The 24,145-nt window shown below is 57.7% G+C and overlaps 8 protein-coding genes across 8 annotated transcripts; 1 reads left to right on the top strand and 7 right to left on the bottom strand.

Moving 5' to 3' along the window:
- Positions 1-608: 608 nt before the first annotated feature.
- ISF_00602 (hypothetical protein) lies at positions 609-2,371 on the bottom strand (the record flags this gene model as incomplete). Its single annotated transcript, XM_018844209.1, has 2 exons — positions 609-2,173; positions 2,233-2,371. The coding sequence occupies 2 exons, from the start codon at positions 2,369-2,371 to the stop codon at positions 609-611; spliced, it is 1,704 nt and encodes a 567-aa protein (XP_018708659.1).
- Positions 2,372-3,729: 1,358 nt separating this feature from the next.
- Positions 3,730-4,213, bottom strand: ISF_00601 (hypothetical protein; the record flags this gene model as incomplete). Its single annotated transcript, XM_018844208.1, has 3 exons — positions 3,730-3,738; positions 3,838-4,102; positions 4,173-4,213. 3 exons carry the CDS (start codon positions 4,211-4,213, stop codon positions 3,730-3,732), a joined length of 315 nt encoding a protein of 104 aa, XP_018708658.1.
- A 578-nt stretch (positions 4,214-4,791) lies between these two features.
- ISF_00600 (NmrA family transcriptional regulator) lies at positions 4,792-5,724 on the bottom strand (the record flags this gene model as incomplete). The annotated part of the gene is made up of 1 exon (XM_018844207.1): positions 4,792-5,724. The coding sequence occupies one exon, from the start codon at positions 5,722-5,724 to the stop codon at positions 4,792-4,794; it is 933 nt and encodes a 310-aa protein (XP_018708657.1).
- A 529-nt stretch (positions 5,725-6,253) lies between these two features.
- ISF_00599 (hypothetical protein) lies at positions 6,254-7,114 on the bottom strand (the record flags this gene model as incomplete). Its single annotated transcript, XM_018844206.1, has 1 exon — positions 6,254-7,114. One exon carries the CDS (start codon positions 7,112-7,114, stop codon positions 6,254-6,256), a length of 861 nt encoding a protein of 286 aa, XP_018708656.1.
- Positions 7,115-8,833: 1,719 nt separating this feature from the next.
- ISF_00598 (hypothetical protein) lies at positions 8,834-9,535 on the top strand (the record flags this gene model as incomplete). The annotated part of the gene is made up of 1 exon (XM_018844205.1): positions 8,834-9,535. The coding sequence occupies one exon, from the start codon at positions 8,834-8,836 to the stop codon at positions 9,533-9,535; it is 702 nt and encodes a 233-aa protein (XP_018708655.1).
- A 307-nt stretch (positions 9,536-9,842) lies between these two features.
- Positions 9,843-12,317, bottom strand: ISF_00597 (DNA polymerase POL4; the record flags this gene model as incomplete). Its single annotated transcript, XM_018844204.1, has 1 exon — positions 9,843-12,317. The coding sequence occupies one exon, from the start codon at positions 12,315-12,317 to the stop codon at positions 9,843-9,845; it is 2,475 nt and encodes an 824-aa protein (XP_018708654.1).
- A 925-nt stretch (positions 12,318-13,242) lies between these two features.
- On the bottom strand, positions 13,243-17,120 carry ISF_00596 (hypothetical protein; the record flags this gene model as incomplete). The annotated part of the gene is made up of 2 exons (XM_018844203.1): positions 13,243-16,015; positions 16,270-17,120. The coding sequence occupies 2 exons, from the start codon at positions 17,118-17,120 to the stop codon at positions 13,243-13,245; spliced, it is 3,624 nt and encodes a 1,207-aa protein (XP_018708653.1).
- Positions 17,121-20,639: 3,519 nt separating this feature from the next.
- ISF_00595 (RNA polymerase II Mediator complex subunit Sin4) lies at positions 20,640-23,717 on the bottom strand (the record flags this gene model as incomplete). The annotated part of the gene is made up of 6 exons (XM_018844202.1): positions 20,640-21,586; positions 21,640-21,676; positions 21,729-22,801; positions 22,977-23,121; positions 23,178-23,529; positions 23,590-23,717. 6 exons carry the CDS (start codon positions 23,715-23,717, stop codon positions 20,640-20,642), a joined length of 2,682 nt encoding a protein of 893 aa, XP_018708652.1.
- Between the last annotated feature and the right edge of the window lie 428 nt (positions 23,718-24,145).

Below are 24,145 nucleotides of genomic sequence, written 5' to 3'. Positions count from 1 at the left end.
TTAATGTCACCCTCCATCCGAGACGTTTCATCCACAGCGTGATGTTGCCAGTCAGAGTAATGCGTTGGAGCGATGAAGTTGCGAATACATGTTCGGCTGAGCGATGGCGCAAGTCTGTCATTGCATACCGACAATCACCAGTCAAGACGTTGAAACTGGCCATGGCTCCAAGCAATGCTTACTCGGAGTATAACAAGATGAGAGCCAAGGCAGCCTCGAACCTGAAAGGCTTCTTCACGGGGCTTGCCAGTCTCTGGCGTTCATTGTCATTCACTCTGCGCGTCGGTACAACTTCATCTACGACGCCAGCGTTATTCGCGACATCCACCAAATCAGGTAATGATACACGGATAGAGGAGAATAACAGAACATGGCAAACGATGCCATGCCATGCAAGTCTTCATTATGCTTTCGCTAGATTGCGTCCATGTAACCAAAAAAAGAAACAAATCGCTAAATGTTCGCTCGCTCTACCAAAAGCGGAAAAATGATCCAAGTGCTCCCCCATATGCAGTCATTAAAAAATAATGTTAGTCAAACGCCGTGTTTTAAGAGAGGACTCCGCCAGGACAAAGGACCAACTTGTCCTTGTCGAATGGCTGGCTGCCTTAGAAAATCCGTTCCCAGGCTCCCCACCAGATGCCGATATTCGCCGCGACGGTCAGGTCAAGCATCTTTTGGCCCTCGTCGTAGATTATCAACTTGCCGAGCTTGGCCCTGTTGCCGCGGGTGCCGCCCCCCGCTTGTTCCGCGCCGAGGTTGACGTCAGGCGGCGAAACAGCGAGTGGTGCCGTATCATCATAGTGGCTCAACAGTGTCGCATCATCATGTTGGTGGTCGGCCGCCGGCCATCGGAGCTTTGAGAGTAGATTTTTCGTGGCCTCCTGGTCCATCAGCTTCTCGACGATCGGGAGGTCGAAGCGCAGCTCGCTCATGCAGTAAGAGGGCGGCGGCGCCGCGTCACCGCCCTGCCCCTCCGGCGACTGGCCGCACACCTGGGCCAGGCTGTTGTTGAGCACATGCGGCGTGTGGTAGCAGCGGACGGTGCCGCCGCTCGCGCCGGTCCGGAAGTTGCACTGGCCGTTCCACGGGCTGGTGAAGGTGTAGCCGCGCCGCGTCATGTCCGGGCCGGGTTGCCCGGAAGCACCAAGCTCCTGGGACGAGTCGCTGTCGCTCCGGCCACGGGACCCCATCCCCTGGATCATGCCCTTGAAGTTTGACATGTTGATATTCGACATGTTGATGTTCGAAATGTTGATGTTTGAAATGTTGATGTTTGAAATGTTGATGTTCGACATGAAGCTCTTGGCGTAGCCCATCTGGAGCTGCCGGAACATGATGCATTTCGCGGTGCTACCCCGAGGGGGACGAAACTTGGCGTAGCCCGAGTTTTCGAGATAGATGTTGATCGGCAGGCTGCTCGTCGGCCCACCAAAGGGAAGAGGGCCCGTCTTCGGCAGGCCATGCTCGGACTGCCGCGAGGCGACCGTCCCGACGTCCCATTGCTCGCCCGTGCTGGGGTTCCTCCGAATCAGGTCCAGTAGAAAGAGTTCGCCGGGCAATGACGACAGCGATACGACGCTTTGTTTTCTGGGGGACGGTGACCGGCTGCTGTTCGCAACGGCCTCTTGGGCTCTGCGCATCTCCTGCATGGCGCTGGCGACGCTGTCGGATCGATCCCGACCGCCGGCGGCCGGGGCAGGCGAACCGTCGGGAAAGGCCATGGATGGGCCCGGCATGACCCGCGGCCCGACTGGCTTGCGGGCGGGGGCCGTCTGGATGCTTGGGGGTATCTGCAGGGTGCGGCTAGGCCCGTCGGCGCTGGGCTCCGGCGTGTACGATTCGGTCGCCACGGACGAAGGCAGGGCTGGGCGGGAGCCGTCGTCTTGTGAGGCGATGGATGCGCCGCGCTGGCGCCCGTTTGGCACAGGGGGGGCCGCCAGGTTCACGTTGGAGCTACTTGCGCTGTCCGGCGTCATCGGCCGGGCGCTTTCGGGCAAGGGCTTGCGAGGAACCTTCATGATCTGGGCGTTCCCGTTGCTGTCTGGCTCAAGCAGCTGCAACCTTCCGGCGGCTTGGTCGCTCGGAACTAGATTAACAACGTAGAGAGCGCTTAAAACGTCTGCCTCGCAAACATTCTTCTTGGAAGGCTTTAATGGGGAGAGTAATATAGCTGCACAAGAGTTAGTTCACATGTTGAGAGGGATGTGGGCATTGGCTTGGTAGCTTTACTTCGTTCTCCTGGCACTCGTGAAATGTAGAGCACTAGAGGTTCATTCTTCTTAGGGGTCTCTGAGTAGTTGGGAGGGTTCGAAGCCAGCACGTTCAGTTCGTCGAGCGAGCGTGCCTCGATTGGTGGACCGGTGGCCATGTCGGCCTGTTCTCGTCGGGTTGCTATCGATTCGGGACGGTCTTCGGAGCTCGAGATGCGCTGGGATGAGGTGGAGAGCAGGCAACGTAGATGCTGATGGAAAGTACGGCGTAATATATGCCAAAAACTTCTAGCTGTGGCTCGTTGGGTGGTTTTCTTAGCCGTGGTCCAAGTTTCGAGCAGACAATGGCAAACGAAGGCGGGGCAGGATGGCTTGTCGGAGATGCGAGGAGAAGGGACCGCAACGACTGGAGAAGGATGAAGCGAGTGTAATATAAAAGAGTGTGGAAGCTGTGGCCAGGTCGGTAGTTGTCCTGAATCAAGCTGTTTCGTCGTGTCGTCTCATGGTTGTGGCTTTGTTGGGCATGAAAAGGAACAAGCCAAGATCAAGAATGCGCGCGTGTTGGAGGTTGGAGGGAAATTGTTAGGCCAGCCAGCGACGTCAGCCGCCGGGGCTGTGCCACAGAAGCCACAGCAGCTGGTGCCCATTGTCCGTCCATTCAAGGTGTGACAGGCGCGAGAGAGAGCCAATCAAGAAGAAGGGAGTAAACAAAGAAAAAACATACTAGTAAATTAAAAAAAAAAAAAAAAGAAAAAAGAAAGGATAACTCAGTGAGTACCTGAATTTCAAAGAAACCCGAAATTGGCCTCGCTGATGGCTTCATGTCTCGAGTCATTGTTTCATGCTGCTCGTGGCGAAAATACAGGCGTAACACTCACCGGTATCCCGCCCCTTGCCTTGGCGGCACCACCCAAAGGCCCATGACGTACGTACGTTGGGACTACGCGGCAAGCTGCAACCGAAGCTTCTGACTTTATTTTATTTTTGCTTTGCTGTACTTGTGTTGTCTCGTGTGACTTGGCGCCAACCGGGCCCAGCTGATCTGCCTACGAGGCTTCCCCCTCCCGATCTCTCCTGCGTCGGTAGCTGACACGGGAGACGTGGCGTACGCATAGATCTGTTTTTAGAATACCCTTCGCCTCTTTTGGTACATGGAAAAGCCGGGCTACACCGCTTGGGAGCATGTTCACCTGGTCAGACAGGCGGCGGTCCGCAGCTCCGTAGCAAGCGAGTTAGCCACAATTGGTCGACCACGGCTCTGCCTCACAACTCTGGACACCGTGGCAATGGAGTCTGCTAGACTGGAAATTGAAAAGATTGTTAGGCACCAAGAAGAGGAAACAAATATCAGAAAAGAGAAATCCATTAAAATTTTGGCGGGGAAGTTTGATGACCTCGTCCACCCATCATTCGTCCACCAGTGGAGCTGGCCCGTCCAACTGCTATATGTATTTCCACTATATAAAATATAATATCTCCCGCCGGCCATTTCGGCGACGGACCGATGATGTGTAATCTAATTAGGCTACGTCAAAAACCAAGTTAGTCAGCCATGGGACACAGCCGCAAACAAGCCAAGCTCTCGCGGCGTCGGGAGCAGCCCCGAGGGCAAGTGTCGACTTACACGGCAGGCCGGACCGTCGGTGGCAGTAGGCTGAGGCGGCGCCCCGGTGGGATCGTGCCAGTCGAGAGAGTAGACGTAGCTCGTGGACGCGCACCCCTTCGGGCAGTTGCCCTCGGCGCACGGGTACGACACCGTCGAGGTGGCCACGCCGCAGCCGCTGGGCACATGCACGGTCGAAATGGCCAAGCAGGCCGGGACGACGCAGGTGCTGCACCGCTCTGCGGTGGTGGTCACCGTGGGACAGGGCGCGCTGCCGGCGACGAGGCTACGGGATGCGCGCAATAGATGTCAGAGTGATGGAGGTAGGACGTGAGAAGATTGGGAGGGAGCCTTACCCGGCGAGGATGGCAAAGGTGGAAGCAGCAAGGAGTTGCATCTTGAATGGTATCTTGTGAGTCTTGATTGTAAGTGAATTGCTGTCATGCTGTGATTCTATACATTACAGACGGGGGTGCGGCCTTTATATACTTAATTACAGCCGTGGCTCACCAGGACGAACACATGGATCGAAATGCATTAATTGGCCCAGCTGGGCCCGGCTGGGTTGTCCATACACGAGCTGTCATCGGGGAATAAGACTCTTGCATCGATAAACTTTTCTTGTGGCTGGAAATAGCAGCTGTACTAACCATCATGATGATCAGCTCGTCTTGGCATGGAGGGGTCGTGTCCAGATGCGACCAACCCGGACGACATCTTGTGTAGACCAGGCTGCCTGATCGACACACCATCCTCTCAGCCATGCAAGCCAAACTTGCAACCAGGGCGAATACGAGATGCGCATTGTCTCAATGACGCCTGTTTTATCACTGCGTACATGCTAAAGCCACTACTCGGTCCGCCGCATATTCTTCCGCGGCCAGCCCTTAACAACGAGTAGAGAGTACATTCGATCAGCTTGCCAACCCATTGTGCAGCCATTCGTATTTCCTTTCTGCAACCCATTGACCAATCCTACGCCAAGCCCTCGGCCTTCATCTCACCCACCACCCTTTCCACCACCTCATCCAGGTCCTCGTCCTCCAAGCCCAGCAAGTCCATCGCAAACTCCTCCCTCGTCGTCCAGTCCGCGCCCACCTGGCCGAGTGCGAACACGATGTTGTGCAGCGCGTGCTCATCCCCCGCCTCGTACTTTTTCGTCTCCCCGTCCAAAAACGCCTCCGACTCCGCCTTGTCCGTCTTCCACGCCTCCCCGCCCGTCGCGCGCTCCAGCGCCGCCAGCACCTCCAGCGGCGTCGCGCAGAAGCTCTGCACGAAGACGAAGCGGTCTCTCGTCGCCTTGTGCCTCTGCAGCACCCTCACCACCGCCTGCGCCACGCGTGGCAGCGTCGACGCCGACGCGCGCGCCGTCCCGTCGTCCAGCGCCAGCGCGGTGCGCGCCGCCACGTCCATGTTCAGCACGTTGTTGCGCAGCCCCCAGTCGAAGAAGTGGCCCGACACGATGGACGTCCACGAGAAGCCCTCGTGCGCCTTGGCGAGGGTCTCGCACAGCGCCTGCACGGCCGCCTTGTCGCGGTACAGCTGCAGGTGCCGCTGGGCGCGCGGGCTGCGGGCGTCGCACGAGCCGTAGTCGGCGGGGACGTAGCGCCGCACGCCGGCCGCGCACGCCGCCTCGGCGAGACGCAGGTGCTGCGACACATCCTTGAGCGGGAAGGCGGCGATGACGGCATCCTGGCCGGCGAGCAGCCGCGTGAGCTCGGCGGTGTCAAAGGTCGGGGAGAAGGGGATCTGGGTGATGCGGTCGGCGTGGGCGGGCGTGGAGGTCGAGTTGGCGCGCACGAGGACGGAGACGGAAAAGGTGTGGGCGGCGACGAGGGCGTCGAGGATGACGGAGCCGAGCGAGCCATTGGCGCCGACGAGGCAGACTTTTTCAATTGGAGCAGACATTGATGCGGGAGAGGATGTTGGCTGGGAGGGGTGAAGGAGGCCAGGTTGGGCAGGTGGGAGTTGGGAGTTGGGAAATGGCGGTACCTTAGCTAATGTGCGACCGTAGTTGGGGGCTGGAGAGCTCTACTAAAGTTGTGTACGTCAGAGTTTCCGTGGGGTAATAATAATAAATAGCTTCCTTGATGGCGGGGTATGTACAGTACGTGCCGATTGCGGCCAAGGAGCGAGTCGGCTATGATGTGCTGTATAATATGACTAATGTCTCATGTTGAATTAAGAAGAAATGTTTGATATTAGATTATAAATTAGCGTATTAAATAGTTCTAGGTGATGATGCTGTTGAAATCCAAACCGGCTGGCACTTGTACACACACACACACACACCCCATTGCTGAGACTCAGTTTCCAGGCCAAAGTGACGACAAAAAAAAAAAAAAAAAAAAAACAAAAAAAAACAAGCAGGCAAGCAAGCAAACGACTTATTCCCAAACATATACTTTTGTAAGAGATTATACCGCCGATATGGTCATCACTGCTCTGCGGAACACCTGCTCGGTGTTGACTGCATCAGCTGCTCTCGTAGCACCGTGATCCTCACATCCACCTCCCCCGGGGCCGGACTCTCCACCGTCGTGGCCGTCGGCGTCGGAGGCGGCGTCGCCGCCGCCACGTCGTCCCCCGTCGACCGCGCAAGGCCGATCAAGCCCGGGTCCGTCGCCGATCTCCGCATCCACGCCGCCTGCGGGGCCCCCTCCTCCTCCTCCTCCTCGGGCGCGCCCCCGACCGTCGGTAGCCTCGCCGGCTCGCTCGCCGACGAGACGAGCCTAGCCGGACGGCGATGGCGGCCCACCGCGAACCGCTGCCGATGCGCCTCCTGCGCGCGCAGCCTCTCCAGACGGTCAATCCACCGCGCGAGCGTTCGAATCTCCGAGTCGCGAATCGCCGTCTCGCACGCCGGGCTGCCTCCACCACTGGAAGGACCACGACTGCGGAGCTTCTCAAGGCGCGCGCGGAGGACGTGCATCTCGCGCGGGGACGGCGGCCGGGCGCGCGCGAAGACAGCCTGGTACGACGGCGGCGGGCAGGCCAGGTCGTCGACGCAGTACACGGGCGGGTGCTGCATCTGCATCTGCCGCTGCTGCTGCTGGTGGTTGCCGGACAGCGTGTGCCGGCGGAGCACCACACCGTCCATGTAGTACTGCTGCTGCTGCTGCTGCTGCTGCTGCTGTTGTTGTTGTTGTTGCTGTTGTTGTTGTTCGGGGTCGTCGGGCTTGGAGGGGTAGAGGCGGCGGCGGGCGATGTGGAAGCCCAGCCAGATCATGCTGATGAGAAAGGCGAGGCCGACGACGCAGGCGATGAAGACGACGGGGTTGTTGGAAGCAAGGGTCATCTTGGCGGTTTGGTGGTGGTGCGAACACCCTTGTTTGCTGTGTTATGGCAAGGGGGATGAGATGATATGGACTGGGATGTTTTGTACAAGGTGAGAGAAAATAATTGAAGCAGGCATTCTGGGAATTTTGAGAAGGGTACATATTCTGAGAGGGATATTTTTTTTTTGGGACGGCTTCCGGCTTCATTTTGGTGTCGTCTTCACGCTTTCGTGCCGACTTACTCGTTGCGGTCGCCATGTGTTGTTGTATTGGCCGGATTCGGCTTACACGATGTAAGTGAGACAGCGATCCACTAGCAACAGCGGCCTGCTGTAGAAGTGAAAGGTAGAGGGAAAAGACGAGGGTAAATCAATCAAGTGCATCAAGATGACTTTGTTACACATATCGTCACTGCAAATTATGCCGACATCTAACTTGTGCTGGACCGCCGCGCCTTGCAAGCCACCGCCTCGCAGCTGACCTGAGGCCGGCCGCTTGACCTCCGGCGCTCTGCCGGGAGCGGCCACGGCGCCGCCATGTGGGGCGTGCCTGGCATTGTGCTGCAGGGTCCGGCGCCGCGCCGTCCCCGGCTCAGAGAACTGGTGGTGTTCAAGGCATAGCACCATGATGCTGTACCTGAGATCGACAAGGCAATTCAATTTACGCGTGCGACCGTACCATGGACGCGACCTGACCTAAGGAATGCACCAATGCTCTTCGCCGCCATCTCGCCCTCGACAAACCGAGCTGTGCTGCGCTGATGATCACCTCAACCACCCCACACACAGACTTTGCCCAGCATTGCGCAACCGCGTCAGCACACCAGAGTCGACAGAAACATGTCTGACTCGTTTGATCGGCCGGTTTATCAGTCTTGATTGAAACCTTCAACCTCCCTTGGCCATCTCTCCAATAACCCCCACAACCCCCCCTTCACCATCGCTCCACCCTCCCGCCCTTGACCGGAATGCTTTTACACGACTCCCATCGCGACACCCGCGTCGCCACCTTACCACTTCCGTACACACTACCCAGCTACTAGTCTAGTCTACCGCCCTTGTGCTGTAGATTCTCCCCCGTTGCCGCCTGCTGGAACGGATTGACAGACTAACGCCTACGTCCGCCTGCCCCATCAATCCCTCCCTTGGTCTCGACTCACCCGGCCACGTCCACCACCGCTTACAATGACTACAATGCAAATCGCTACCTTTCCTAGTGCCCCCGACCCCCCTGTGACAGCCGTTGCTGCCGCCCTCCGCCGACTTGCCCACACCTTAGCCCTCCTTCACAATACTACGGCGGGACGGCGGGCGGCATATTGCTGGTCCCCTCAATTCTGCATGCCAGACGCTGGCGGATCTGCCGAGACCCCAGCTCTTTGCTTCATCTGTTCATGTTAGCTCGTGGCCGGTCAAGAAAATAATGAATTTTATACAGCCAATATTGAATCCATCTCGACTATATTACCTGTCAATTCTTCCCTGTTCAATAGTCCTCGTTCTAAGCATCATACATTTTCACTCAGCACCTGCACAGCAACTTTACAAAAGACAAAACTCAGACCAGCTCCTGGACGCTGCGAATCTCATACTATCCACCAATCTCGTCTCCAACCTTCTACATCTTTGACAACTTCCTACATCTTTGACAACTTCCTACATCGTTGACAACCTCCTGCATCTTTGACAACCTTCTACATCCTCGACCTACATCTTTAACAAACACACACAACCGCCACAATGCTCAGCACCATCTTCACCACCGTCTCCGTCCTGGCCGTCGCCGCCTCCGCCTCGCTCGCCGAGCGCGACGCCGCCGCCGCCGCCGCCGCCGCCGTCACCGTCACCAACACCGTCACCGTCACCAGCTGCCCAGCCGCCGTCAGCGACTGCGCCGCCGCCACCCGCTACATCACCGTGCCCTGCGGCGCGGAGGCCGCCACCGTAGTCTCTGGCGCCCTTCCTCCTGCCGGTGCCACTGGCGCCCCCGCTGGCCCTCCCGGTGCCACTGGCGCCCTCGCTGGCCCTCCTGATGCTAGCGGTGCCCCTGCTGGTCCTCCCGGTGCCAACGCCGGCCCTGCTGGTCCTCCCGGTGCCAACGCCGGCCCTGCTGCTCCCTCCGGTGCCAGCGGCGCCTCCGCTCCGCCCGCTCCCACTGGTAACGCACCCGTCGGACCCGCCGGACCCGCCGGACCCAACAAGATCCCCGGCGCCCACAACGGCACCGCCTTGGAGAGCCAGGGCTGCCCGGCTTACGGCTGCGGCACCGGCCTGCCCATCGCCACCCCGGCCGTGGCCCCCAAGCCCTCCCACCATCCCGCCGTCAGCTCCGCCAAGGCTACCCCCTCGGGCCCGCCTCTCGTCGTCAGCGCCGCCGTGGCCAACTCGGTCTCCTTGTCCGCCGGCGTCGCCGTCCTCTTCGCCGCCTTCTCCCTCTTCTAGAGCTCATACGTCTTCCCCCGCCACAAGGGGCATGATTAGTTCGACGGGGTTTATTTTTTTGGCGTCTCTCTCTCTCTCTCTCTCTCTCTCTCTCTCGAGTTTTTATCAATGGGCGTTTCCTTTTTCTCTCGGTTTTGGTTTTGGTTTTGCGATCAAAGGGTATGAATACACATCGGCGCAAATGGTGAATTTAGACAGTCATCATCATTCCTTTTCATTATAGAAGACTTCCGGTACGACTAACAATGAACAAGTTTTGATCCAAGTTGCCCTTGTCCCGAACCACTCGTGCCTCTTCATCACCAACTCAGCACCACCGCTCCGTCGGCTCCCGCCACTGCACGCCCAGAATCTCGAATATCCTCCTCTCGCATCTCGCCTCCACCAGATCCCCCTCCGCCGCCGTCCCCAGCGCTCTCCTGTACAGCCCTCTCTGGTTCAGCCTCATCCCCTTCTTCCGCGCCAGCAGCCTCAAGCTCCTATTAAACACGTCGTCCCCCGTAAAGTAGATCAGCGCCGCGCCCATCTGCGCCTCCGGCACCGCCAACATGTCCATCCGCCGCCACCTCCCCCCGCCGTCGCCTGGCAGCACGCAGCACCCCTGCCACACGCCCGACTCCTCGCCCGCCGTCAGCGTGGCCACCAGGAACCCGGCCTCCCGCAGGTTCCCGATCAGCGCCCGCAGCACCGACACCAGCTCCGCTCCCGTGGTGGTACCGGGCCGGGTGAGGATCAGGTCCACGTCGCCCGAGGACGACGCGCCCCGGCGGTAGCTGCCCCCGACCATCACCGCCAACCGGGGATCCAGCCGCGCCGCCTCCGCGCGCACCACGCCCGCCAGCGCCTCCACCTCGTCCCGCGGTATCCTCGTGTTTAGATCCTCGTAGCGCTGCACGCCCACCCTCTGCCCCGGCGTCAGCCGCACCTCGCCGAGATCCTCCAGCGAGCGCAGCCCGCGCGCCGCCCAGCGCGCCGCCAGCGCCGGGCCCACGCCGTGCACGCCCATGAACAGCCGCACCGCCTCGTCCTGCGCGTCGCCGCCGCCGCCGCCGCCGGTCACGCTGTCCAACTGCCGCAGGCGGTCCGTCGTGGCCACCTCTGCGATCTTGGCGGCCAGCCGCGGGCCCACGCCGGGTAGTCCGAGGGCCGCCCGCTCCGTGGAGACGAGCGCGGGCTGCCGCCGCAGCGTCGCGATGGCTCGCCGATAGGCCAGCACGCGCCACTGGTCGCCGGTGCGCTCGTAGTACGACAGCATGGCCTGCAGCACCTCGACGGTGCGCGCGTTCGGGTTGGCGGCGTGCGCGTCGAGCGTCCCAGAGCGCGCGCACGCGAAGCGCTCCGCGAACGGCACCGTGTCCGCCTTTTTCGCAGCGGGTGCTCGGCGCTGCGAGTCCGGGTCGGAGCCTGAACCGGAGTCGTGGCTTGCCGCGGTGGTCTTTTCGTCCTCATCCTCGTCATTGTCCAGAGGCAAGTCTTTAAACTCTTGCATCATGTCAATCATCTTGGTCAGCTCGTCGCCCGGGGCGGTGGTCATCACACCGGTGGTTGCCGGGACCGCGGTCGCCGGAGCTGTGGTCGCCGAGGCCGCGGTGTCCCGCTGCACGCTCTCCGCCCGCGCTGCTGCGCCGCCATGTCCCATCTCAGCCTCATCCGCCCCCGCCAGCACAACAGGCTGCGAGTCGACCCCCGGCGACTCCTCGCTCGCAGCGTTCGGCGGCGTCGACGTCGGCGCGTAGTCCCACCTCTTCGGGTTCCGCTGCGGCTCCTTAAGCTGCAACTTGTCCCTGGTGCTCATCTTCGCCGCCGCCGCCGCCGCCGCCGCCGCCGCCGCCTCCTCCTCAGCGCCGGCCGGCCGCGGTTCCGGTCCACTCCGCTCCCCGTCGTCCTCCGGCTGCCCGGCCAGCCTGTACCGTTTCTGCCTGCAGTCCAGCACCGCCCTGAACTGCACGCACTCGATTGGGTAGTTCTCCCTGACCACCGGCACCCCACCCTCCACCGCCGCCCGCCCGACCGCCTTCACCGCGTCCTGGTAGCCGATGCCCCTGTCCACCACGACGTGCGTCGCCCGCGCCGCGTCGCTCGTCCGCGCCGCGCCGTACTCGCGCGCCTTTTGCATCCGCAGGCGGCGCGCGGGCGCCACGTCGTCGTCCGGGACGTAGTAGAAGACGAGCCCGCGGAGGACCTGCTCCGCCTCGGGACGAGGCGCCGGGGCGTCGTCCTTGCTCTTGCGCTTCCTGGTCGCGCGCAGCATCGACGAGGAGGAGATGGAAGCGAGCTTTGGAGGCGGGAGGGGGTGGTAGTTCGCGAGCTGACCTGCGCTTGCAGCCGACGCGCGCCCTCGTCGCCTTTTCGTAGCATCGATCGGCGTCTCGCCAATAACCTCCTCCTCCTCCTCCTCTCCGCCACTGTCCAGGAGCTCGTCCACTGCGTTCCTGCTCCTCTTCCCACCGCCCGTCTCCGCCGGCGTCTGGTTCTGCTTGTTGGTCGTAGAAGGCGTTGCCCGTGCCGAGCTCGTCACCACCACCTCGGCATCAGACGTTTCCTGGATCGCCTCCACCTCCAATCCTGGATGTGGCGCAGGCGAGGCGTTGCGGAAGAATCGCCGGTGACGGTGGCGCATGCGCTGCTCCCGCGGCTCCAGCTCGTCCTCGTCGTCTGCCTGGCCCTCTGCGTTGGGCTCTTGGCTGGCATCTTCCTCGTCTTCGCTGTGCGACAGTCTTCTGAAATGGGCAAAAAAGGCCCTCTTCGCCTCGAGCGACGGCTGTTGCGATGGCGTGGTCATGACAGCAGTCGAAAGGCACCGTGAAGATGGCGCCTGCGATTAGGTTGCTCCGTGCAGATTTGAAGTACTAGGGGGGAGCCGTTTGTGCCGTAGCCAACAGGCACGCTTCAACGGCACATTATATTCAGTAGCTTGTTGCTTGGATGGCTTCGTTAATTTCAGGCAGCCGCTTGTTTCTTCCAGGGTGCGAGAGGTCAGTTGGCTAGGATCAAATGAAACCTGGGTCAATTGAAGATGGTTAACTATGTACCTAGAACACAAGTGGGCCGCTTTCCAGTCCTGGCTGTGACATCAACCAACACCAAGCAAGGTGAAGCTATGTAACACCTTCTTTCATCATCCATCACAGCAACAGGGGGCCTGTCATTTTTAACATGTAAATATAGTTAATTTCTTCGACTCTTACAAGTCCTCAACACTGCCCACCCGCCAGCGGCGGCATGGCCTTCCACTCTATCTAAGGTGTAGACAATACTATTATGCAGCATGGATAATAACGCAGGTGTGCCGTGGCTACAACCAGCAAATGATAAAGTGTATGACAATCAACAATCAGAACAAAAACCTGGGCCCGAGGCATACATGTCCTTCGGTGCCGAGAGATGAAGATAAAAAAAGCAATCCTTTGCCGCCCGTCCAGGTATAAGAAAATAAAAGTAAGAGTATGACACGGGGAGAAGCGAATCAAGCATCAACTCCAGCCAACAAAGCAACTCCAAAGTTGCCCCTTTTCTATCGTCCGCGACCTTTTGGCCGTCCCATAAATGCAATAGTGCTCGACGCTGCCGAATGTGCAGCATCTTTCAAAGCGAAAACAAAACTCCGGTATTTAGATGCAATGCATTCGTGTCCCGCTGAAATCATTGAAACGTGTCCGGCTTGATCCGCTAGTCCCTCGCTGCTGGCATCAAGCCGGCAGACGAGTTTAAGCACCAACAGCGAGAGATCTCAGGCGGTCAGCAAACGGACTGGCCTGCTCCTGCTTCAGCATGCCCTGCAGGCGTCGCGTCTCGCGCACAGCAGCCTCGCGCTCCTCTTGCAGGTTCATCACTTCAATTTGTGCAGTGCTCATCTTATTGATCACCTCCTGCATCTCATTGTCGGCATCCGCGAGGGCCTTCTCCAGCTCCGCCACGCGAGCACGGAGCTTCTTAATCTCAACTTCTTCTTCCAGGTTCTTGGGAGGGAGCGCGTTTGCCGCCCGGTTGAACATGCTGTTGGCCGGGTTCAGCAGAGACCCCTTGCGTGGGCCCACGATGCCAACACCGCCGCCCTCATGGAGGCGGCGGAGCTGCTCGTTGTGGGCTTCCTTGAGCTTGCTGACTTCCTCCTCGTGATGCGCAACGCGCTCGTCGGACGACGTCTGGGCCGCTACCAGCTGTTCCTCCAATCCATGGAGTCGCTCCTGAAGACCGGCAATGCGATCAGAATTAGCTTTGCGGTCCGCCTCACTGCGGGATACGGCGTCACTCAGACGCTGGCGCAGCTCGAAATTGGTGGCGAGTTGCGAGCGCACCTGCGCGGCAAGCTGCTCAACACGCACCACCGACTGGCCGAGTTCGTCAGCCAGCGCGCGCTCCGAGTCAATGCTCGAAGCCGAGGAGCTGGCCAACTCGTCGTACTGGCTCTGAAGGCCGCTGGCGTCACCGCGGGCAATGTCGCGCTCAGAGAGAGCCGCGTTCAGCGAGCTCTCAAGCCGCTGGAGAGCTTGCTTGGTCTTTTCGTCGCCAGGCAGGCCGTTCTCGAGCTTCTTGATACGCTCCAGCGACTCATTGTACTCGGCCTGCAGCGCCTTGTACGCATTCTCAAGCTCTTCAGAAGTCACGGAGGCAGCAGCCGAGGAGCTCGCTGTGCGCGCTGTGAGAATATCTTTCTCTTTGAGCATGCTGCGTAGGGAGGTGACTTCTTCCTCGGCCCTATCAAGGTCCATCTTCAGGCCACCCAGGCCTTTTTCCACCTGCCACTTCTGCTCCATTGCCTCCTCGGCGCGGCGGCGCAAGACGTTTACTTCTGTGCGAAGGTTGGAGATATCCTTTTCGAATCCGGCTTTTTGAGGTGAGTCGGAGAGCAGACGCTTGCGCTCGTTTTCAAGAATAATAATCTTCTTTTGATTTTCGCGGTTCTGGAACTCCTGACGCTCCAGCAGATTCTTTAGCGCGTTGTGTAGAGCGTCACGCTGCGCTTCCACATCCTTGAGGCGCTCGGCGAGGGCCTCGCGGGACTCGGCGGGGGCGTTCTTATTGGCAACGCTATCACTCCGTGAGACGAGCGGTTTCTGGTTGCGGAAGACGGAGTCTGATCTCGATAGGCCACCACGAGAAGCAATTTCCTCGAGGCCAGCAGCCGAGTCGCGCAGGGACGAGTTTTCCTTTTGCAGGGATTGCAGTTGGTGCTGCATTTTTGTAGATTCATAGGTTAAGCTGGCGTAGCTGGCGGCTTCCGCCTCAAGGCCCTCGACGCGAGCGCGCAGTTGAGGAACGACCTCATCGCGCAGATTATCGCGTTCGCTGCAGGCACTACTCAGCTCGCCTTTGAGGGCGGTCAGCAAGTCTTCGAAGTTGGTCTTGGAAGAGCGCTCTTCAACAAGCTTCCTCCTAAGGTCTTCGCAAGTGTTTTCGAGATCCTTTAAGCGACCCGTAGCGTCCATGTTGTTCATCTCGGCCAGGTCGATTCGAGAGGCTCGCTCGGCGAGCTCCTTGACCTGCTGGTCGAGAGATTTGATCTTTTGGCGCTCATCTTGGAGTTTATTTGTTAGTTCCAGTCGTATCGATGCCTTTTCCTGTTCGGATCGACGTTGTATCTTTTCAACCTCTTCGCGAGATTGGTCATAGTCGCTAAGCTTGGCAGAGCTATAGCCCGAGTCGGAAAAATAATCGCTGGTGCGCTTGCCACCAGCCTGGGCGTTGTTGGCCTGTTCTTGTAAGCGGTCGACCAGGTCCTCCAGATCGATTTCTCGACGGATCGAGGCCGCCAACTCGGAGCTGATGGCCTTGAGCTCGTCCTCCATCTCTTCTAGATGGATATACGAGGACGCGGCGAGAGGCGGCGGAGTAGATAGTTGTGTTTCGCAATAGCCGAGTGGGTTGGCGACGGCAGCATTAGTCTTTTGGTCCCTTTGTAACGAACTGGACGGCGGCGGGCGAGCGGAATCATCTAATAGTCCACCACGACGAGTAGGGGTCTCGGGCGATGGGATAGGTGAGAAGTCGCCGCCTGCTGGGTTGTTCGTACCGCTGCCCCAGCTGAAGAGGGTGGAAAATGGCGAGACCTGACCACCGGGAGACTTTGGTAAAGGTTTGTCAAGTTTAGGCGCTGGAGTCGGCGAGTCCGGGTGTGAATCAGCGAGTTCTAGGTTGTGATCTGAGTCGACCGAAGATGACCTATCCACAGTTTCTAATTTCAGGTGGGGAGGCGTCGGTTTAGGCGCAAACATGAGAGTCGATGAATCGGTGGCTGTTGGGTCGGAACGCTTCCGGTCGCCGCCGGTGTAAGAGTTGTGTCGCGTTATGGGATTGGCGTGAGTAGCGGGGGGCGAAGCATCCAGGGTGTGCTCTGACTCGACGCCTTCGTAGATGGAGAGAACGTCTGAAAGATCGTCGTCGTCGGCACCAGCCTCGATGGGGTGGTTTGGTAGGGATTCGTGCCGAGAAACACTGCTGGGCGTCTCTGATGCGGATGACTGTGTGTCGGTGTGTTGGCTATAATTTTTCAAAGAACTGCTGAGGCGAGGGGCAACACTAGTCAGTAACAAGAAGGCGAGGTGTACGATATCATGCACATTCAACGGAACAAAGGCGTCAAAGAGGGGTTTAGAAGACAGGTGTCAAGTCCTTGAAAGAATCGGAAACGTTCCGATACACGAAGGGCCCCTCTCACGTTTCGCCCAGAGCTTATAAGAAACGTGGAGATGTGGGTGCCACAGAAGTGGAAGGAGTTGGTTTGAGATACTCACTGGGTTGCAGGTAAAGGTTCTATCGATGTCGCGGAAGGGAAATGATAGAGGGTGGGACTGTCGACGGAGGGAGGTCGTGCAAAGCGCGTATCGGGCTCCGGCAGGCTGGCGATGTGTGACGAGACGGCAGTAGGTGGACGAGACGTCGCTTGCGAGCCGTCGTGAGATTGGACTGAGCGTGCAACTACAGAAGAAGTACTGGTGAGAGCGGCGGATGAAGTCGCGGCGGCATGGACGGCCCCGTGAGGCAGTGGAGGGACGTCCGGTGCGACGACGGAGCTGGCGGCGGTCGATGAGGCGGTCGAGGATCTTTGAAACGCAGTCGCCAGGGATGAGGCGGTAGCGGACAATGGTTTCCTCTTGATGGGACCGGCACTGACACGAGCGGTGGATGCAAAGAGGGGAGGTACAGACGAGGAGGACTGTGAAAGGGAAGATGTTCGAGGAGGGTGTGAAGAGGGAGATGAATAGATGCTAGTGGCAGCACTGGCGTTGCTCTCAATGGTATTGAAGCGAGAACGACGGTTAGAGTACGTCTTGGAGGCAGAGGAGCCGGCAACGGAGTAGCGGGCGTCGCGATGCGTCTGGGAGATGGAGGAGTGGTGGCGGTGGTCGTGGTGGTAGTCGTGGTAGTCTGGGAAGTGGTGATGATAGTGATGGTCGACGAGAGAGTCAAATTGGTCGTCCGGGTGGGTTGAGGCGTCAGAGGTACTGCGAGGCAAGTTGGACAGGGTCGGTTGGCGATGGTGATGTGTGGTCGCCGTGGTGTCGAGCTCGGACGAAACAGAGACGGTGTCAGCTTCAGAGTGGTGCGGGATCGACGCCGAGCGGTGCGATGCCATGGTAGCCATGGTGTGTTCCCGGCGTGTCCAAGATGCGGCGTAGCATGTACCAGAAGTCGGGACCCAGGAGCGAACGAATGTAACTCGGTACAAGGTCAAGGTCGAGGAGGAACCTGGCAACCCCTTGGAAAGGCGCGCGCGAAAGAGGGAGCGTGAGAGGGAGCGAGAGACTGGCCGCCGCCTCTCAAGGGAAGGGGGCGTGGGTGGCGCGTGCGAAGGCCTCGGGCCCAAACTATTCAGAGTCTTGTGCCAGAGCGAATCAAGGAAAGGTACCGTAGGATAGTGTCTTATGGCTGGGGAAGCGTTAAATTGGCCATGGATCTATCTGGCCGGGGCGAAATTGTTACGAGGTGACGAGTCGAAGGATAGCGAGAGACAATTTGGGGGGGAAGAAGGCAATGTGACCTTGTCGATGATAGCGCCAACGCGAAAAAGCGCCCGGGGGGGGGAGGAGTGAGGAGAGGAGTGAGGAGAGGAGGAGCAGGAACTTGTCGACAGGGCTGGGCGACGGGGAGGCAGGCGGATGGGATTGGCGGGTTTAATTGGTGAAGAGGGGTCCGTATGAAGATGACGGGCGGGAAATTGATAACTAATTGATGGGCAGAGAGTGAGTGAGTGATTGATTGGGTGGTGGTGAAGCTTTGGTGGTTGTTTGACTGGAGACGACGAGGCTGTGAAGCAAGCAGGACACACAGGAAGGACACACAGGAAGAAGGAAAAAGGGGCTGCAGGAGGCCGATTGGACCGCTGGTGGTTTGGTGATGGACAACGGCTGGCCAGCCAAACAGAAAAAGGCAGCCGGAGCTTGAACGGCGAGCCGCTTCCCACTTCCCACTTTCCACTTGGGCACCTCCCAAATCCTTCCATCCTTCAGGGGTGGCGTTGCAGGGTGGCGTTGCATGGTGCCTTTTTTTACAATCAAGACAATATACAGGGCAGGGGGGTCTGACAGGGAGGAGCCCGACCGAGCGAGGTTGCATGTCGTTGGCTGTGAGCTTAGCTCGGCGGCTAACTGCATAAAGCTTGGTCCAGGGCCAAGGGACGCTAAATCCAGGTACCCAACCCGCTGGAGCGATTTGGTGGATGGGAGGATGGCGGAGGGAGGACAAAGGTATCCCAGGCAGAGGAACAGGCCACCAGTTCTATCAAAACAAATGCCGACAGGGAAGTTTAATGGATAGACGGGTCTAGAAGTAATCTGCACGTTGTACCAAGTACCTGGACGAATTAAGAATTGCCTGTTGCCTGATGCTACCAGTAGTTAGATGCTTCTCGTCAAGATGGCGATGCCTGTTCGTATCCTGCCTCGTCGAAAAGTACCTATGTACATACATATGTGCATATGTACATACATAGGTACCCGGAACCTGCCGTGGCCAATTATTGGTCAAAACCCTCTCGGTCGCTGATCAGGGCGACAACTCCTTGGTAGTTATTCAATGGTTGAGCACGTCGGTAGGTTCCCGTACAGATATTTGCTCAAAGAGGATTCAGTACTTTCTTCACTCCTTTGTCCCTGTCCCCTTGCCAATAATCTTCCCTTTTTCCTCACCTCCTGATACATTACCAGGCTTTCACAACATCAACATCAACATCAACAACAAAAACACCAAGCCCAACTCAAGCCGCCGTCGCCCTTGCCTTTATTCTTCGGTCATCTCTTCTTTGCCTTTGCTCTACTGCTATTACTCCTCGTGTCATCGGCTACTTCCTTTCGAGCCCCCATGACCTAATCAAACAACCCACAAGGGGGGCAAAGCAACCAGCCAGTCGCCTCCGACCTGCTGGAGAAACCACTATAATTTCTTCTCCACCACCCACAGGGGGAGGGGATCCCATCTTGCAATCTTGCCCGTCGCCTTGCGCCCTGTTTCTTTTCGTGGAGTTCATGATAGCCATCGCTACGGAGCAAGCCTCCTCGGAGCTGTCTCCTCCCCCGTGCAGTCAGTCAACTGCGTGCCTCCGGCGCTTACACGTGCGCCAATCAACGTGCCACGACAGCCCGTCTCACCTTCCATCTCCAGACAAGATTCAAAAATGATTGGCGCACAGTGATTTGCAGATGTTCAGCGGCTGCAACTCCGTACACCATATCTGCATCTCATGACCATCAATGGGCTTTCGGTAGTTGGTTATTGTCGCTGCCAGCGCATCTCCCGTCCCTCCCCTCCCCCTGATTAGCATCCCCTCGCAAAACCTCGGTCAGTCGCCTATTTTTTTTAATGAGGTCAATTTTATAATGTCTTTGGTTCTTCCCTGTTCGCGCTAAAAACAGCTGTGGCTTTTTTTAACCTATCCAGTTTCCATACTTCTTCCCTATCCCCCTGTTCTGACCCCGGCCCCGGTTGACTTTCGTCAGTGAAAGCCGCCCTACTGTCGGACAATAAACTTGGCATCCGCTTAAAGATGGAAAAAAAGAAAATAAAAAAACGTCCTCGATCTTTTTCATGAACGTCCAGAAGGATTCAAGGCCCAGCATCCAGATTATCTCAGCACGAGAAACTCCTAGTGTGAACTTGGCATGTAGTCTCGTTTCGCCCCTGTCGCATCATCACAATCGGAGACATCAACTATCCGTATCTCAATAGTAACCCAGATTTTTTTCTCTTACGCTTCAGAGACGTTTTGAATATACCAGTAACCTAACCATTGTTGATTACTCACATCAGTTCCTGTAGCCTCCTCCAACACACTGCAGGTTCGCTCGCATCCATATCCGACAACACGGAGCCGACGTCAACGATTCTTGCAAGTTCGTCGGTTTCATTTCATCGATCGAGGCTGTGCATGCACCCGCCTCGGCCAAACCCCCATGCTCCCGCCGTCGCGCGAAATTGCGCAAACCACGCAACCCGCGGTACCGAACCTTGGACCCCCTGGGATGCCGGACAACCCATACCCATGCCCATCACACGCCAGTAATTTGCCACAGAAAGTTATCCCTGTTCCTTCCACTCACCGCTTCTTCTCCAGGGACTTTCTGCCAGGCGTTGCTTGTCCCAGCTCCCTGTTGATACGCCACATCACAGCCACGTTCTTGTCGAGTCCATCAAGTCCGGATACTGGCATGTAGGGGTAGGTGGGTGGTAGAAGACAGAAAGGCATGGCGAGTTATCGTCAAGGTCTCGATGGCAGTACATGTCTAACTTTTCTTCACTTCTGTGACTTTGATTCAGCAGGGTCCAGCCTTGGCATTGGCTCAAGAAGGTGATATTTAGATATTAAGCCCTTTTCATCGCTTATTACTTGAGCCTCATGTTGCTCGAGGCCTCAACCTGTACGCAGAGACATCAAGAGCTGCATCTAGCCAACTAATTACCCCATTAGTTGCACCTATAGCCCATTCAACAACGTCAATTCCCATCCAAAGTAATACACAAACAATATGTTCTCCCCAATGAACCCAGTCAAAACAACGCCAGAACAACACCCCATACCCTCTGCTCCGTAAAGTCTACCCACACAGACACATATACATCATCGCCAAGTTCTCGCCTCAACTTCCGTCATTCTCTCCAACATTTCGCCCTACAGCACCAGCTTATCCCCCGTCAAAAGGCCCCAACTGCCGCCACAGGAACACTTTCTCTTCTGCGCCACCACGTACGTAACGCCGGGGCGGGTCGGTGATATGTCCTCCATGACCGTCGGGCACCGGACGCACCGCCGCCACGGCGGCCTGCCCTTTTGACCGGGGCTAAGCTCCACGCGCTTGAACACGTCGTAGTAAGGGCCGCCGCCTTCACCGATGCCGCGCGCCGCCCGTGCCGCCAGACTCCCCGCGTCGTCCTGCACGTCCAGCGACCTGTAGTCCGCGAAGAAGAGCTTCGCCGGGTCCGTCTGCGCGCGCAAGGCCGGCAGGTCCTCGGTGAATAACTTCTTGACGACCGAGCCGAGCGGAGGCGGCACCTGTCGCGACAGTAGCATTATGACCTCCATTTGCGTCTGCGACGTCTTAAGAAGCATATCCATCTGCTTGGCCTGCGGCGGCGGGTGGTGGCCGTTGCTGCTTTGCTTGAGCATCACTGGTATGTATGCGGCGTAGGCCTGTTTGACGTCGTCGCCCAGCGTCTTGAGCATCGCCTCAAATGCCACCGCAGGCACCAGGCTCGCGCTCGTCACCTGCCGCATCCGCTGGTACGCTCGCTGTAGCTGCTCGCTCGGCAGCCGCGCCACCCCGGACCGCTCCGCTTCGCCGGCCTGTTGCCGATAAAACTCGACCGCTCGCTCGCTGATGCCGTCTAGGTGCGCGATCCGACGGCATAGCGCCGACAGGAAGCCGCGCGTCGATGAGGTCAGCAGTACATGCAGTGCGACGACATTGCGCGCCTGCAGATGTTCTGCCACCGCCAAAGGCTTGCCCGTCAAGTTCTCCACGAAAGTTTCGTCGCCCATCAGTTCAAAAAGACAGTCCACTATCCAAGCAAGCAGATCCATAGACCACTTGAGCTCTCCAGCCAAAGCTTCCACCACCTCTGTAAGATTTGGTTAGGGTGTGTACAGTGCACTTGTGTGGAGCGACAAAAACTTGCCTGGTTCATCCAGCGGCTGCATCTTGTCTCTGGCTTGGGGTGGTGGATTGCATGCCAGTGTCGTAAGAATAACAATAATGCGCACATTCAAGAAAATGTTCGCAAGTTTGCTCTGGAACGAGCGAGGTGCATTCTCCCCACGAAACCCAAGGCTGTTCATAATGCTCATGCACGAGGATAGCAAGGCGTTGCGCATAAGCGACTCATGGTGTGTCTCTTGCAAATAGTCCACCTGGACCTTGAGTATCCTTATTAGCTCCTGGACCCAGTCCTGCGTGAATCTCTTCTTCTGCGCAAGGGGGTGCGCAATCGCTAGTATATCGTCAAAGTTGCTTTGGGTATGAATACAGCCTGCGGCGGCGATGGTGAGACCAGCCACACTGGCACAGTACACGCTGTCACCGTTCGATTCCCCAATATCGCCTTGCGCGTAGTGCAGCTTGCTCCATTTGAGCTTGCCGTCATCGCCCGTCTGAACCATGGAGCATTGGGTGGGCGAGAAGGCAGCTTGATAGCAGGGGCCTTCTTCGCTGAATGTCCAGCCAACCTCCCTCAGATTCGTAATTTTTGATTCATTAGCAGTAGTATAGAGTTCATCAAATGTGAAACGGTCTCTGTGCTCGACTGATCCGTCTGACATGATCAAGATCAGCGTTTTGCCGTACTGAGCGACTTGCATGCTGATCACAGTTTTGTTGATCGTGATTGGTGCTAGTCTTTTCAAGCGTGTCGAGATAGGTAGCTCTTGCGCGTTGGAAACGCTGTTGCGACGACTTCCAATCTGTTCAAATGCCGTCAAGATTGACGGTTTATGCTCGGCGCATTCCCAGCGATCTATAATAGTCTGCGACATCTCGAAGCCGCCGACACCTGTGGAACGGGCCCGAACGCCAATGAAGAGGGGAGCACCAGCGTTGCCAGCGTTGTCGATGATGGAGGGCAGAGCTTGCAAGGCTGTGAATTCAGGCAGTGACGGTTCATCGACCATCTGAAGCCAGTCGACAGTGGCGAGATGATCCTCGACTAACGAAGGGTTCAGGCGCGCTGTTTGAGAAAGCTGAGTCTTCTCCTGCACTGCACCAGGACCAGCCCACTGTATCTCCAACTTGATGACTTTGAGTTTTTTTGTCGCCGTCGCGAGGGCGATGATGAGGAATTCTTGGAACAGTATCAGGAAATGTTATCAAACGACGAGGCGCACCAACAAACTCACTCTTATCGGTAGCCAGCGATGCATGCGTCACCAACTCATCTGAAGAACAGACACTCTCCAATTCCATTGTCGTCTCTTCCATCCTACCATTGTTTTGGCTCCAATACATCTTTAACATACCGCCCTTGGTGACGCAAAGGAGTGCGCTTTTGGCCGTGTGCGGATGGTGCGGGCCGATTGCGTGGACAAAGGAGCTCTCGTACTGGTACAAGCTCATCGGCTTTGGGGGCTTGGTGGCAGGACCATACAGAATATTGAAGGGTTTCTTGGAGCTGTTAGATGCGCTTCACCCTGCCGTTTCTGCCTGTGCAATCAACTTACCTGTGATATGGGCGGCACTGGCAGCCAGTGGCAGCCAACGACAACATTCGTGTCTTCGACACCATCAGCATCCCACTTGCGATTTACGTAGGGGCTGTTAAGGGATACGGGGAAGTTCATGATTAAGACGCGTCCCACCGAGTCAAAGACGGCAAGGTCGGGCGCCGTGGTCGGGCTCCATTCCAGATGCACCAGAGGGTTGGCGACGGTGCCCTTGACGAGATCCGTCGTGGTGGGATCGCTCAGGCCCCATTCGCCATTCGACGGATGCGCACGAAGCATGCGCAGTTCCAGGCTGAGCCCATCGGGGCTGATGGATGCAATATTTCCGGCTCTAGACCACGCGACTGTCCTGAAAAGCTGTCAGCTGGGGTGCGCGCGCGTCCAGGCGCAGGGGAGGCCGGCGACGTACTGGCAGCAGCCGCGGGCTCGCAGCTCATCCAGGCGCTGGTGAAGATGGCGACCAAGCGGCTTGGGCGGCAGAGACAGGGGCACCTCATCGCCGAACAGGTCGTCCACTCCGCCGAGGCCGACAGGCATGGCTGTGTCCAGCATCATGTGCATCTTTTCCGCCGTCGTCATTTGGCAGCTAGTCGGAAGCTTGAGGGGCAGCTTGCCACTTCTCCCACATCCTCTTTCCTTTGCTGATTGTATAGAAATGAGGCTGTTCTGGCTTAAAATGATGCGAAGGTATGTTCTTTCTGCCGAAAATGATGGTGAAAATGCGTAATAAAGTGAGGCGGCTGCGCAGTTGATGAAAGCTTGTTCCGATGTTGTCGAGTCGTGCCTTGCGCCTTGTACTACCAAACACCGGTAAAACCACGGCCGGTGATGGCATCTTGTTCCGCATTCACCTACCCTGGAGTGAGCCACATGGGTGTATGCTTGAGAAACAGCGCCACCCGCGCCATCATTTGAAGCATGTGCGCATAATTATGGCTTCTTTTCGAACCGAATTTTTGGCATTC

This window comes from Cordyceps fumosorosea (assembly GCF_001636725.1).
Source record: "Cordyceps fumosorosea ARSEF 2679 chromosome Unknown scaffold_1, whole genome shotgun sequence".
In the NCBI taxonomy this organism is placed as follows: domain Eukaryota; kingdom Fungi; phylum Ascomycota; class Sordariomycetes; order Hypocreales; family Cordycipitaceae; genus Cordyceps; species Cordyceps fumosorosea.
Note: the sequence above shows the minus strand (reverse complement) of the source record. Positions and strands in the feature narration are given on the sequence as shown.